The sequence below is a fragment of the Lynx rufus genome, unplaced genomic scaffold, assembly GCF_022079265.1.
Source record: "Lynx rufus isolate CCGP_SWC_20201006 ecotype Redwood Valley unplaced genomic scaffold, mLynRuf1.p SCAF_3, whole genome shotgun sequence".
NCBI lineage: Eukaryota > Metazoa > Chordata > Mammalia > Carnivora > Felidae > Lynx > Lynx rufus.
The window spans coordinates 60,693,083-60,709,247 of NW_025814845.1; the positions used below are offsets into that span (position 1 = coordinate 60,693,083).

General features: G+C 39.9%; 1 protein-coding gene across 1 annotated transcript in view; it reads left to right on the forward strand.

Moving 5' to 3' along the window:
- Positions 1-16,165, forward strand: part of FRAS1 (Fraser extracellular matrix complex subunit 1) — a 293,351-nt gene that overhangs the window by 28,972 nt on the left and 248,214 nt on the right. Inside the window, exons 3-5 of the mRNA XM_047092267.1 lie at positions 57-149; positions 8,289-8,448; positions 11,040-11,173. Of these exons, the coding sequence (XP_046948223.1) occupies positions 57-149; positions 8,289-8,448; positions 11,040-11,173 (387 nt within the window). The remainder of the gene's footprint in view (positions 1-56; positions 150-8,288; positions 8,449-11,039; positions 11,174-16,165) is intronic.

Sequence of the window (16,165 nt, forward strand, 5' to 3'; positions counted from 1 at the left end):
CACTGTGAGTGTGTTTCCTGCTGCTGTTTTACACTGAGCTGTTTTTAAATGCTCAGGGAGAAGTGCTTCAAATAGCTGCCAACCAGTGCTGCCCTGAGTGTGTGTTGAGGACTTCCGGATCTTGCCATCATGAAAAGAAAATCTATGCGGTAAGTGTTTTCTGACCTATGGTTGATTCTATGCCTGTAGATCATTGACAAGGGAAAGCTGAATGCTGAACTTGTGTTGACAAGAGAGGTTTTTTTCTTTGCCTGGGCTGTGGAGGACCTGAGGCCCATCTGACTTTCCATAGGCATTTGGGTTTCTTGAATAAAATTAAAATGGTTCTACTTATTTCATAGGTCCTATGTAAATATTTGTAGATTGAATTTGTGTCTATAAAGCATAGTTCGACAATGTTGATTGAAGAAGTTGTGATGCTGAATAATGAAGTTACCACCTTGTCTCTGTATCACATATATTGTTTCCCTTTGATAATTACAAACAACCCTGAGTGAGTGAATAGGGCAGATCTTATTACTCCTGTATTGTAGATGAAAAAGTTGAATTGTGAAGAGCTTAAGGTACTTGCCCAATGTCTTGTTACTAATAAGTGGTATAACCTGACCTAGAACCTGGGTTTTCTTACTCCTAATTCAAGGCTCTTTCAATTACGGTAAGGTTTCTACACTTCAGCACTATTGACATTTTAGGCTTTGTGGTGGGGCCGAACTATGCCTTGTAGGATATTTAGCAGCATTCCTGATTTTTACCCTCTATATAGACGCTGGAAGCACCCCTAAGTCCTGACAACCAGACGTGTCTGCAGGTATGGACAAATTTCCCCTAAGGGACAAAATGCTCACCTACCCCCATTTAGAACCACAATACTAGAAATCAATCCTAAAGTTCTTTTATTATATTTTGTCATACCAGATCCTTTAGGATTAATTTATAGACATTAAGTACTGATTAAAAAGTACAATTGCAAGGTTTCTTATAGGACTTATGAAAATGGAATGGGTACAGTTCATCTTTACTTACACCTAAACGTTACCCTGAGGCAGTAGGTGATGTTGAATGTGGTAGAAAGAGGCTCTTTGCTTTTAATCCTCATCTTCCACCTGATACAAACCCCTCCCCAAGTTAATGCCTCTGCCCATTCAGGTTAGTGGGATTTGATATACCCACTCTAGGCTGCTATTCAGAGTGTGTACCTAAAACTCGGTGAGCATAGTGTACTTTCCCCGTGGGACAGGATCATCTCCCTTGAGCCACTGTCTCCTAATTACCTGAGGAAGCCACTCTTTCAGTTCTGCACAATGTGTTGCTGAAAGACACCCAAGCAGGATCTATGCTGGGAATGTCTTCATACCACATATCACCCTTTGCTGCTCAATTCAGTCTGCATTATGTGGAGTGGTGTAAACCTTGCTGCCGAAGGGGACCCCTGTGAAATGGAAAGTGCTGCAGAGCATAATGGTGGTGGAAGTAATGCCAGGTCACAATGATTTGAATAGGTGTGTGGTTCAAGGTCAAAAGCACCAAGCTGAATCTCGCAAATGAAGGAGCACCTAGTATCCAAAATAAGGTCAGGGGACAATCAGACGTCTCGAGTGAGTGAGGATACTAGGGACATGGAAAATCAGAATTCAATAAATCTTTGTAGTTTAATGACATTTATCACTTGTTCTCTTGTGTTATATTTTTGCACATGCACAATCTTCTTATCTTGGTTTAAGATGCTTGAGAACATTGACAGTATTTTCTGCATCTTTGTAGTGATCTTCCTTGCTTCCCACCTAACCAGGCACTTAACGCTAAACTTTTCCCAGAGTGGGTGCTCAGTAAACATCAATGGAGGATTCAAACAATGAACAAATTCCTTCTCCAACTTATCAATCTCCTTGTCCCAATGGCATGCTGGTCATTGACCAACGACCTATGTGGCTGGGTGGTTCTAGGACCACCGATCTGCTGATGGATTAGTTAAGAAATGAAATCCTCTTGTCCTCCAGCTTTCTCTGGAAGAGTTCAGAAAGCCCTCCTTCTTCCCCCCATCCCCCTACCCCATTCTGCTGTATTACATCACATGGAAAGCTCTAAACTGGGTAAGAACATATCCATGTGTCGTTTTCCCATATGCAACTTTCAAAACGTACTCCTCAGAAAATGTTATATTTCTGGTACTTGATGTAAGTGAGAAAAAGCTGAATTTCAGGAACTCTATTTTGAAGGAAAAAAATCTCTAGTGGTCTACTTCTTCAAATAGAGATAGAATAATGATTTTTTTAAGCGGAGACAAAAAAAATTTCCTAATTTTAGTCTTAATAAGGTTAAGATGATCATGTTTCTTGCCTTTCTGCCCTTCCTTCCTCTCACTTTTTTCACTTCCCCTAGATTCTTGCCAAAGCCTTTTTAATATTATTTGTTTTCTTCTGTGGGTTAAATACTTGTCTGGGTTTGCTCCAACTCTCACCTTGTTGCTTGTATCACTAGGTTTTTTCCTGAATCTTAGAGGGTTTTGGGGTTTTTTTGTTTGTTTGTTTGTTTTTGACCCTTTCTGCTTGCTTAGGAAGCAGTCCAGAGCACTCCTTTCTCATGGAACAGCAATAATCTCTTTAGCCTCTGGCTTGCATCCCATAGGGCAGGTCATGGAGATGCTCTCCCTGTAGCTACAAAATAGCCCGATATTTTAAGAACTTTAGAATGGTGATCCACGGTGAAAGCTTTCTCCTAAGAGAGGGCTTTACAAGAGTCTGTAGGAAGTGTGGCAGGAGGGGAATTAGTTGAAGTGATACTGTCTCAAGAGAATAGGGTTGAAGGAAGCAAAGGAAAGTCAAGGATGGGTCCAGCCCAGGGCAGCACGAGGAGGCCACCCTTTAATGAAACAGCCTCGCCTCGCTAGAGGACCACTTTTGTTTGCAGGGTAAACAGCTTATTACACAACCAGCCTTCTAACAAGTCAGGACAAGTCCCGACATCTTCCCTGGAGTGAGGAAAACACATGAGCCATTTGGCTGACTCCAGGTTATTTGAGAGTCTTACACGGGCTTATTACAGCCAGCATTTGGGGGACTATTTCATCCATGACCTCCCGAAAGCTATCCCTTCAAATTAGTGTTTGGATCTCTGCCCAGCCTTGCCAACCATTCAGGGAGACAAGCCTGAAATATGTTTTCCTAAAGAGCGTTGGAATGCTTTTCCCTGTTCTTTGCCCCACAAATTAGCTTGTGAAAGGGAGGGAAGAGGACCATTAATCCTCTCTCTTTCCCTTTTTTACTAATTGAATCCCATCACTAGATAATGTCAGGTCTGAGAAGATAGTGTGTGGAGATTCACCGAAAAAGTGGTGATGCCCTAGTGCCCACATTCGATTGAATAGAGGAGAGAGGTCTGCTCGCCTTGCCGTCTGTGACGCTAACAGTACTAATTTATGTGTGTGAAGGAAGAAATGAATATTGAATTCCGCAGCCTTGTTCTCTTCAAAGTAGAGGATGTAATTATAATATGCACTGAACATTCCCAGATAGTTAGTATTCTGGATCTATAACTTCATAACAGGAACAAATTATACAAAGAAAAATTATTTTATTGTTCCGTCAGTAAGCCAGGCAAATACTTTATGACCTTATCTTTCCTTTGGACTTATGTCAACAGCCAGGCCGACTTATTAGTTGGCTATGCAAAAGAATATATTTAAGATGTTGTCTGCAGAATGCACTTTTGTCCCATGTCAAAATCTCATATTTTCAAAAGGTATTAATGAGGTTAAGATGACACAGCTAAAACCAGATCTGGGGGCATTGCTTTGTGTATCTATTATTCCTTGACTTTACAAAGCTCTTTTGCTGCCACAGTGTTTATAAAAAGTGAGGCTTTTGTAAATGGGTATAGAGAACACTAGGAAATTATATATAAATATATATATATATAATTCTATAATTATAATTATATTATAATTATATTGTATTATAATTATAATGTATATATGTATATATCAGCATGTGCCAAGCCCCTTGATCTCTAATCTGCCTCTGCTCAGGGCGGCATCACTGTTTTAGCTATAGGTATAGGAGAGGAAAATGGAGTGGACTTATGTGACTTTTTCCCAAGAGAGATGTGGGAGCAATTTGTCTTCATCACTCTGTGCACTTTGTTATTTTTTTAAATGCTTATTTATTTTAAGACAGAGCACAAGCAGGGGAGGGGCAGAGAGAGAGGGAGAGAGAATCCCAAGCAGGTTCCACACTGTCAGCCCAGAATCTGACGCAGGGCTCCAACTCAAGAACCATAAGATCATGACCTGAGCTGAAACCAAGAGTTGGTCGCTTAACGGACTGAGCCACTCAGGTGCCCCTCCCCGCCCTCCCTTTTTTAAAAAAATGTTTATTTATTTTGAGAGAGAGCGAGAGAGAGAGAGAGAGAGAGAGAGAGAGCACACAAGCAGGGGAGGAGCAGAGAGAGGAGAGAGAGAAACTGTGCCCTTTGGATCACCCTAAGGATCTTCTTCTGTGGCTTTGACACCAAGCATTGGAGATTCCCTACCAAGTGTTTGCTGTTATTCCCATAATTTTCAAGCTTATTGTGAAGGGAGAATCCCCTGCCTCGTTTTATGTCTCTTGAGTTAGATAATAGATGCACATCATCAGAGAGCTTGAAGGTACTGAAGAGATTAGCTAACACAACCCTCTCATTTTACAGATGAAAAAATGTGGTGATTGACAGGTTGTTATTGTAATTAATTTTTGTGGTCTCTGTGTGAAAGGTCGTGTGATTGCAAATGTTTAAGAAACAACTGTTAGTGTTTCTTAGTAGCAACAGAACAAGCTCTTATTTTAATGAAGTGAAATGTCAAGATGTTTAGAAGCAATCTTCTGACTTTTAATAGATAAAGAAGTTCACTTCAAGCTGTTTTATATGCAGCCTTCACATTTTAGTTTATTTAAGACATATAAATGATTCATTCGATATTTTAAACAGTAATTTGCCTTCTGACGACAAAAGTAAAAATATGTTTATGGTGAAAATTGGAAAATAAAAAAGTGTATAAGCAGAAAAAACATCATTGGTAATTCTCAAGCTATGAAAATCACTGTCGGTGTTCTCTCAGTTTTTTGGAGAGGAGGTAGCAGGGGAGATGGATAGATAGAGATCTATGTTCTTACGTAATTATAATTATACTGTGTGTACAGTTTATGTCTTACTTTTTAAATATAACGTGTTGTGTATAGTTCCCTGGCACACCTTGGAGAACATGATTTCCTATTGTTAGGGATTTGTATAGCTTCTAATTTTCATGATCATATTTCCAACTTTGGTACATAAAGAACAAAGAAATGGAATTCCTTATATTTAAACATTTTGTGTATTGTTGATCACTTTCTTCAGATAACTTCTTTTAAGTGAAATTAGTCGGTCAAAGCATCTAAAGATTTTTTTAAATTTGTTTTAATGTTTATTTTTGAGAGAGAGAGACAGAGTGCGAGCAGGGGAGGGGCAGAGAGAGAGGGAGACAGAATCCAAAGCACGCTCCAGGCTCTGAGCTCTCGAAGCTGTCAGCACAGATCCTGATGCGGGGTTCAAACTCACGGAGTGTGAGATCATGTCCTGAGCCGAAGTCGGACGTTTAACCGACCGAGCCACCCAGGCAAAGCATCTAAAGGTTTTGATTATTGAAGCTGTGACATCTGTGATCATTAAAATTCAATTTTAAGTTGTCTGTTTCTAATGAGAAATCCAGTGGGAATATCACGGCTCGTGCCGCCTTTCTTCAGGTGTGATTACCCTGGGTAGGCCCCACCTGGCTGAGTATTCCAGGTGCTGTGGTGAGGGAAGGCTCTGTGAAGGAGAAAATGCCATTCCACTGCTGTTTCACCAACACTACTATGAATTTTAAACTCTTCCCATATCTGATATTAAGAAGTATTATCCAATTTTATTTTAATTAATATTTCTTTGCAATTTATAGCATTAAATATTCTATAAGCTTGTTTTCTGTTGTTTTTTTTCTTACTGCTTGGAAATGACTTTATATAATAGAGTTTAGTTCTAATTAATATAATTTGCAATTTTTATCAGCTTGTCGTTTGCCTTTTGACTTTGTTTATAATGTATTTTTGACAGACTTTTAAAATTTTAATTCATTAGAGGGGCGACTGGGTGGCTCAGTTGGTTAAGCGTCTGACTTCGGCTCACGTCATGATCTCATGGTTCGTGGGTTCGAGCCCTGCATCGGGCTCTGTGCTGACAGCTCAGAGCCTGGATCTTGCTTTGGGTTCTGTGGCTCCCTCTCTCTCTGACCCTCCACTGCTTGTGCACACACACACTCTCTCTTTCTCAAAAATAAATAAACTTAAAAAAATAAAATTTTAACTCATTAGAACCTATCAGTTTTTCTCTTACAGTTTCTTTCTTTGCTTTTATGCTTAGGCTTTTCAAAGTATAAAGGTCATTTGCCCCCTATCTTTTATTAGTTAATAGTTTATTAGCAAGTTGTGGGCTTGCCCATTTACATGCTGTACTAAATTTGAAATTTTATATTTAATTATAGCAGAAATAAAAATTGGTGGTAGAGGACTTGGCCTTGATATTTATGTCCATTTCTATGGTCACAGATGGCACACGGGTGTGAAAAGGAGGAGGAAGGCTGTGAACTCAACACAGTGGAAAGAGGGGAGAGGATTGAGCACCCTCTACCTGCCACCCTTCCTCTCCCTTGCCTGCTCTTTAAAAAACTACCTCATATAATCCTTATAGTAACCCAGTGAAGGGGATGTTGTCATACCATTTCAGTTTTTCAGACCAGAAAGCTGAGATTTAGAAAGATTAAGTCACTCACCCACAGTTCCTAAGGCAGCGAGGGCTGAGCTGGGAGCTTCCAAGGAAACACTTGATGCATCTGACTCAGTGCATACTTGCATTATTGTTCTCTTGTGCTCCGGTAAGTCCATCTAGAAGAAAGTAATCTTCGTGACAGTAAGGTGAGGACTCGGTTCCCAAATAATTGGATGACTGTGAGTGCCTATTACTATCATTATAATAATAGCACAGGTTATTAGTAACGTCAGACGTGGCTTGCTTGCAACCTGGCTGTAATTTGCAGAATAAAGGGGTACTGACTTGTTTAGGTAAGACAGAGTTCTTTTGTGTTTGGGAATGCTGAATAACTATTCTGGATGCTAGCTTGAGAAGCAAGGGGACATTTATTTTCTATGCTTCTCAGTCACACAGTTGTAATCCCCAGATTATATTTAGGTGATTGAGCACCTGGAATGTGTGATGTTTTTAGTAGAAATCTATACATGATTTGTGCTGGATCAGTTATCTTCATATGTTGCATTTAATAGAGGCAAAGGAAATCAGTCTCCAAATATTTAAGAAAATGTTATAGGAGGAAAATTTCATTCATTAAACTTATCCCCCCCTCCCCACACACACACATCTTGTAAAAGGCCACCATTATTCCATTCTGCCATATTTTGACAGCTACTTTCCCAGGCAATCAACATATTTGTAGCTTTTTATATTCAGTGTTCACCACCCCCAATCTGCATCATATCTGAGGGGGGCTCTTTTAAATATTTTTGGTACTCAGTAAGTCATAGAACTCAAAACAGGGATCTGTTAGATCACTGATACAGTGCTAGCTTTGGGAACATCATATCCCAACCTGAAGTGGATTAGCAGCATTCTGTGTATGTAGATGGGCTCAGAGTTCGCTCTGTAGTTTGTGGAAGAGCTGGCTGAAGCAGATGCCTCTTGCTGGCTGTCGTATTTCCCCAGGACCTAAAGATTATTGGAGCAGGAGAGAGGCAGAGGGGGACAGGGAGGAGGAAGGATAGGAAAAGAGGAATATGGGAACTAATCAGGGTTTTAAAAAATAAAGGCAAAAAAAGAGAAAGAAAGAGAGAGAGAAAGAGGAACAGAGTGAGAGCTATTGAAAATAATAGGACCATTATAAAGAATTCAGTAAATATATGTATGTATATGTGTGTATATTTTACTTTAGACTTTATAGAATTTTTTAAATGATTGGGGTTAGGGTACCTTTTATTTTCTTTTTGTGTATTTCTGAAATTTTCAAATATAAATCTTAGGGATACTAAAAAGAAAAGAAAATTCAGGTTTTTAATTGGTCTCTGGCTTGGAACATTATAAATCCTGGTCTTAACCTTGTAAGCCTAGAGCCTTCTTCCATCTCTCCTGAGCACCGTCCTTCATTTGTGTAAGAGGTTTGCTTCTGTCTGGTCAGATGAAAGCTATATTCTGACAATAACCTTCTTATTCTTTTTTCCCCTCACCCCCAGCATGGGACAGAGTGGGCCTCCTCCCCGTGCAGTGTGTGCTCGTGTACGCATGGGGAAGTCCGATGCATGCCCCAGCCATGCCCACCGCTGTTGTGCACACAGCAGGAGCTGGAATTCATCCCCGAAGGGAGCTGCTGCCCAGTCTGTGTGGGCCCTGGGAGTGAGTATGAACTTCTGGAAAGAAACCCTCTTTGCCTTTGAGGTTTACGTGGTGACATCCCAACTTTTTCTTGCTCAGTGTGGCTCAAAGACCCCTAACCCGGTTCTTTACGGGAACCAAGTTGGATCCTTACACTTGGCAGAAGCAATGTTGCAGAGAGTGAGGCTGGAACTGATCTCCAAGCTCCATTCCAGATTTGGGATTCTGCAAGTTTCTGATTTATTTATTTTGTGCTGGCCAGATGCATCCCTCTGCATCCGCAGCTCCCAAGAAGGAAAAAGAGGAGGGACGAGATTCTCTGATATGATTCCATAAGGGCCAACGTAGTTCCTCCTGCCTCTTGGCAGAGAGAAGAATGAACAAATCACTTCTCCATGTAGCATCACTAGCGCTAATTCTGCTGGCTGGTCTTTGAAATGACATAACATCTTTCTCCAAGACACACAGAGCAAGAAGCCGGTAACTCATTTGTCTCTATGGCACCTTCACTGTGGAGAATATGCCTGCCTACAGACCGAGGCCCCGTTCAGCAAGCCAGGGGCACATTTCCAGGTCCTTACCTTGGAGTCCGTGCTTGGTCCAAGTCCTCCTTTTATTACAGTTTAGGACTATATGTCGCTCCCATTTTTATAACTAAACAGTGTATACTTCACGACAAATACAAATTATTGTCATTACTGCATTACATCCTCTCCTGGCGTATGATTACAAAAATTATTCTTTTATTTAATAATACCTGGAAGCTACACTCTTATTTTTGCCTTTTCCCTTTGAAAAGACCCTGGTTTCTTTCTCATCCCCTGTTACTCCATTCCTGGCAATCCGTTACTCTGGAGAACCATTACAGGGATTAAAAAGTATGCTTAGGAAATGATGAAAGTACAATGCTTGCCTCACACATTTCAGATGTCATCCACCAGAAGAGGACTGACAGCTAGCTGCTTTGGGCCAAATAACCCTGCAAGTAAAAATACTTGAACAACAGAGTTTGTGGGTGGTGAGTAGGCTGGCTGAGTTTGTGGGATCCTTTCTTATGCTTTAAGAGGCTTTCTTCTTGGCCTCCATGAGAAAGACATATTGGAAGGTTTTTGCCTGGAGAGACTGGAGGATCAGCCAGGGCCAACTTCATAATTTGCTAGGTGAAAAATGAAAATACAGGGCCCCTTGTTCAAAAGGCAGTGGGTCTTTCTTCTGTGGTCTTTCTCAATTGTCAAGTTTTTAATTTGCAATTTAATGTCCTACTCCTTCAGGCGTGGGGATACTTCCCGGGCGGGTGGAGACCTTACAGGCACCCCAAGGCCACATCCTGCTACTTGGTGCGTAGGGCACATGTACTCCCCTAGCACCCGCATCCAGGTCCCTGCTGTGGGTGCAAGATGGCAGTGTTCACAGTGATGTCGGGGTCCAGGAATGAACAGTCAAGAAAGAATTCTTGAGACATATTTGGTGCAAAAAATGTGGTTTTATTAAAACACAGGGACAGGATCTGTGGGCAGAAAGAATTGCGCTGGGGTTGTGAGGAGTGACTGATTATATACTTTCATTGGAAGGGGGTTAGGGATAGCATAAGTCTCTAAGGAATTTGGAAGCAAGGTTTCCAGGACTTTGAGGAGCTAGCTGCTGTTAGGATCATTTACTACTGTCTAGTAAAACCTTAGACATGAGGTCCTTCAGATGTATATCAGTGGGCCATATGCTTGGAGGATGATTACTAACATATATCTTGGTTGGGGTGGTAGAGGTAAAGGAAGTTTCTAAAGAGATTTTTATAAGTTTAAGAAGACTTATAGGATCCTGGAGGTCGGGCTAATGTCAAACTAAGGTTGCCTTTGCCTTAACAAAGCATTAATATCAAGGCAGCTGAGTTCCTAGAGGAAGGTCACCCTGTCTTAAGTACTTGTCAATGGGCTGCGGAGGAAATTTAATCTTTTCTTACATTTCTTTTGCCTTTGTTCTCCGCATCAACTGAGTGTGATTTTGGGAGCAAGTGGCTGAGAACCCATCTCAGGAAGGCAAGGGGGTAGTGGAATGCAGGACCATGCATCAGCTGAGGCTCCCTAGCACATGTTACGTTGTCTCACCAGACTTCACTTACAAAACTTAGGAAGTTATTAAGAACTCCATACCGTGACTGCAGAGTTTTTTTTCTTTAAAGTTTGTTCATTTATTTTGAAAGAGAGACACAGAGAGAGAAAGGGAGGGGCAGAAAGAGAGGGACATATATCTATATCTATCTATCTCTATCTCTATCTCTATCTCCATCTCTATATCTATATATCTAATCTATATCTATCTATATATCATCTATATCATCATCTATATATAATATCAAGCAGGCTCCCCAGGGTGAATCCCGACATGGGGCTCCAACTCACAAACCTTGAGATCCTGACCTGAGCCAAAATCAAGAGTAAGGCACATAACTGACTGAGCCACCCAGGTGCCCCTGACTGCAGAGTTTTAATCCCCAAGTCTGAGCGCCCCCAACCACAGGGCCCTGTGTGACTATACTGGCTACACACCCATGCAGTCAGCCCTGGGATCAGCAAGTACAATCCCCCCAGTAATCCTTATTTTTTCTGACCTTCCAGAACCTTGTTCCTATGAAGGCCGTGTATTCCAGGATGGGGAAGACTGGCCACTGAGTCGGTGTGCTAAATGTGTGTGTAGAAATGGGGTCGCCCAGTGCTTCACAGCTCAGTGTCAACCTCTGTTTTGTAACCAGGTAAGGAAGACAGCCTCTAAATGGATCCTTCATAGACTATTAACTTCACTGTTCAGGAATCTGAGCCTCTTCTGAGTTTGTCAGGCAGGCCTCAAAAGTACTAGGAAAAAGAAGCAAAGGCAGTTTTGTTTTCCTTATACTTTTGGAGACCACCCTTGAGATGTTTCTTTTACTGTTAGAAGCTATAGATAGGTCTAATTATCAGCCATTTAGGCTAATTTTACGTAATGAAAGTGAGCCTTGAGGGTACCTACAAAGAAGGCAGTTGCAGATGTTGCAAAAATGTCAAGCTAAACATCTGGAAAAGCCAGTAATATGATCAGGTATTGTGTCTCAGTGCATAGGTATAGTCTTGCTTTTAAAGACATATGCATGTCTTTGAACATGATTATCCAGATGTGTACTTTTTAATTCTTATAAGATAATGATTCAAGTTATTCAAATCTTCTCTGGGAAGCTTTAAAAAATGGTGGGATTTTGTTCTTCATTTAAAGTTCATCTGATTTTCAAAACATTAGACTCTTCACACAAATTTAGAAGAGAAAATCAATGGCAAATAAATGTGGTATACATGGTATTTTATAGTTTTTACTCTTCCAGAGGCTCCTATGGATGTTCCTTGGCAGTTGACAGATAACCATGAAAGGAGTTTGCCTCCAGTTGAAAAACAGCTCATTTTTGATCTAAGGAAAAGCTGGAAGCCAACATTCAGTTGATACAGAGCAGTACTTTGTGTCAAATAAAACAAAATCAATAACATGGCATATTGTGACAATTGGGCAATATTTTTAAAGGCAGACAAAAGGCAATTAGACAAGAAATGCTAAATGCCAAATAAAGGGAAAATGTATCTAATTGAAAGACTAGATTGTATTACCCACCCTACCACAACCACCATGCTCGTGTCACATCTCCCAATTCATCACAAAGTCTTCTCCCAGTGCTGAGATTACAAATGAGCTTCTCTGTAGAGTTGCACAATATCTCACATTCAGAGGACGCTGTAGTGTTGGGGCATTTTGATTTAGCACTTTCCAGGATTCAGTTCCCTTGTGTATGAAGGGTAATTAAGCAGTTTGCCACCATTGCAATAAGGAAAGTGGGAGGAGGCATGGAGGAAACACCACATTGTGAGCCTTCTGCTTTACATCTTTGAAACCTTAATGGACTGCATGTTAGGGGGATAGATATTGGAATAACTGAAAGTGCTAGTTCCCATTTTTAAAAACATTAAACACAAACTCTAGCTTCAAACACTGCACTCACATATAGTTTGCACTGATATACATAATTAATTTAAAAAGATGAAATTTGGTACCATACTTTAGAGCTAGCTGATATACAAGCATTCTGGAGTCTTAAAAATAGGTTGATTTTAATCACTCTTGTATCATTAAGTTTGTATTTTTGCTATCACATACTTTAGAAAAACAACTCTCAGATTATTTAGAAATATTTTTCTTGATTTAATATCATTATTAAATATGAGATGTTCTGATGATATAAAGGAGCATTATAAAATTTAGGCTTTTGATGGTAACATCATCACCACTGTCTACCTTCTACCATCATCGTTGTCATCACCATCACCACAGTTTTGGCATTTATTATGTGCCAGTCATTAATTTTAAGGGCTTTGTAGTTCTCATAAAAACCTGATTAAGTAAGAACCATTATTATCATCCCCTCTTGCTGGTAGATAAAACTGAGATATGGAGAGCTTAAGTGACTTGCGTAAGGTACCACAGTTAGGAAGTAGCAGTGCTTCTAACCTAGTCAATTCTGCATCACAAATTCAACAGACCACACCCGTCTCATATTTTTTTTCAATGTTTATTTATTTTTGAGAGAGAGAGAGAGAAAGGGTGAGTGGTGGAGGGGCAGTGAGAGAGGGGGACAGAGGATCTGAAGTAGGCTCCTTGCTGACAGCAGTGAGCCCAATGCAAGTCTCGAACTCACAAACTGTGACATCATGGGGCCTGAGCCAAAGATGGATGCTCAGCTGACTAAACCTCCCAGGTGCCCCACCTGACTCATATTTTTAACCATTATACTATATGGCCTTCCAAAATGTTGAGTTATATAACATTTATGTATAGTAATAATCACAATAACAATAGTCACTAACAGACTTGAACATGATTGCAACTATTTTATATGCATTAACTCATTAAATGTTAAAAACACACAAGTCCATCAGAAAAAGTGTATTTCCAGGTCTTGAGCTCCAGAAAAAAACTTGATTTTTAATGTAAGAGTTTTTTTTTCTTTTAAATTGTAAAAGGAATCTGTACTTACTAAGCAAAGTTTGGAAAAGGCAGAAAAGCAGAAAATGATCATCTATATTTCTACCATTCAAAAACACCACAATATATTTTGGGGGTAATTCATTCCAATTTTTTTTGTAGGCAAATGTGGATATATTTTTTTGTTTCATGGTTGTAATCACATTTTAGAGGCTGGGATAATCCAGAGAACTCCCATTTGATTCAACAAAAAATGACCATCAACAAGGCACATCATAGTCAAATTCACAAAATACAGAGATAAGGAAAGAATTATGAAAGCAGCAAGGGAAAAAAGTCCTTAACCTATAAGGGAAGATAGATCAGATTTGCAGCAGACCTATCCACAGAAACTTGGCAGGCCAGAAAGGAGTGGCAGGATATATTCAACATGCTGAATCGGAAAAATATGTGGCCAAGAATTCTTCATCCAGCAAAGTTGTCATTCAAAATAGAAGGAGAGTTAAAGAGTTTCCCAGACAAATAAAAGCTAGAGGAGTTCGTGACCACTAAACCAGCCCTGCAAGAAATTTTAAAGGGGACTCTTTGAGTGGAGAAAAGAAAAAACAAAACAAAACACCAAAGTAACAAAGACTAGAAAGGACCAGAGAACATCACCAGAAACATCAACTCTACAGGCAACACAATGGCACTAAATTCATATCTTTCTGTACTCACTCTAAATCTAAATGGACTAAATGCTCCAATCAAAAGACATAGGGTATAAGAATGGATAAGAAAACAAGACCCATCTATATGCTGCTTACAAGAACTACTTCAAATTTTTTTTAATGTTTATTTATTTTTGAGAGGAAGAGACACAGAGTATGAGTGGGGGAAGGGCAGAGAGAGAGAGGGAAACACAGAATCCGAAGCAGGCTTCAGGCTCTGAGCTGTCAGCATAGAGCCTGATGAGGAGCTCAAACCACGAATCGTGAGATGATGACCAGGGCCAAAGTCAGACATTTAACTGACTAAGCCACCCAGGTGCCCCACAAGAGACTCATTTTTGACCTAAAGACACCTGAAGATTGAAAGCAAGGAGTTGGAGAACCATCTATCATGCTAATGGTCATCAAAAGAAAGTTGGAGTGGCCATACTTATATCAGAAAAACTAGATTTTAAAATAAAGACTGTAACAAAAGGTGAAGAAGGGCATTATATCATAATTAAGGGGTCTATTCACCAAGAAAATCTAACAATTGTAAACATTTATATGCCCAATGTGATAGCACCCAAATATATAAATCAATTAATCACAAACAAAGAAACTCATTGATAATAGTACCATAATAGTAGGGGACTTCAACACCCCACTTACAACAATGGACAGATCATCTAAGCAGAAAATCAACAAGGGGACAATGGCTTTGAATGACACACTAGACGAGATGGACTTAACAGATGATATTCAGAACATTTCATTCTAAACCAGCAGAATACACATTCTTCTCAAGTTCACATGGAATATTCTCCATAATAGATCACATACTGGGTCACAAATCAGCTCTCAATGAAAAGATTGAGAAATAAAACCAAAGCTAGAAGCATCACAAGTCCAGACTTCAAGCTATATTACAAAGCTGTAATCATCAAGACAGTATGGCACTGGCACAAAAACAGACACATAGATCAATGGAACAGAACAGAGAACCCAGAAATAGACCCACAAAGGTATGGCCAACTAATCTTTGACAAAGCAGGAAAGGATATCCAATGGAATAAAAACAATCTCTTCAGCAAATGGTGTTGGGAAAACTGGACAGCAACACACAAGAGGAATGAACCTGGACCACTTTCTTACACCATACACAAAAGTAAACTCAAAATGGATGAAAGACCTAAATGTAAGACAGGAAGCCATCAAAATCCTTGAGGAGAAAGCAGGCCAAAACCTCTTTGACCTTGGCTGCAGCCACTTCTCACTCAACGTCTCCAGAGGCAAGGGAAACAAAAGCAAAAATGAGCTATTGGGACGTCATCAAGATAAAAAACTTCTGCAAAGCAAAGGAAACAATCAGCAAAACTGAAAGGCAACTGAAGGAATGGGAGAAGACATGTGCAAATGACATATGAGATAAAGAACTTATCAAACTCAACACCCAAAAAATAATCCAGTGAAGAAATGGACAAAAGACATGAATAGACATTTTTCCAAAGAAGATATCCAGATGGCTAACAGACACATGAAAAGATGATCAACATTGCTCGTTATCAGGGAAATACAAATCAAAACCACAATGAGCTACTACCTCACTCTTGTCAGAATGGCTAACATTAACAACTTAGGCAACAACAGATGTTGGCAAGGATTCAGAGAGAGAGGATCTTTGTTGCACTGCTGGTGGGAATGCAAAGTGCTGCAGCCACTCTTGAAAATAGAATGGGGGTTCCTCAAAAAATTAAAAATAGAACTGCCCTATAACCTAGCAATTGCACTACTAGGTAGGTATTTATCCAAAGGATATAGGAGTGATTTGAAGGGGCACATGCACCCCAATGTTTACAGCAGCACTATTGACAATAGCCAAAGTATGGAAAAAGCCCAAATGTCCATTGCCTGATGAATGGATAAAGAAGATGTGGTATGTGTGTGTGTGTGTGTGTGTGTGTGTGTGTGTATATGTGAATATTACTCAGCAAATGGATAAAGAAGATGTGGTATATATAATGGAATATGCTCAGCAATATATGTAATGCTGATTA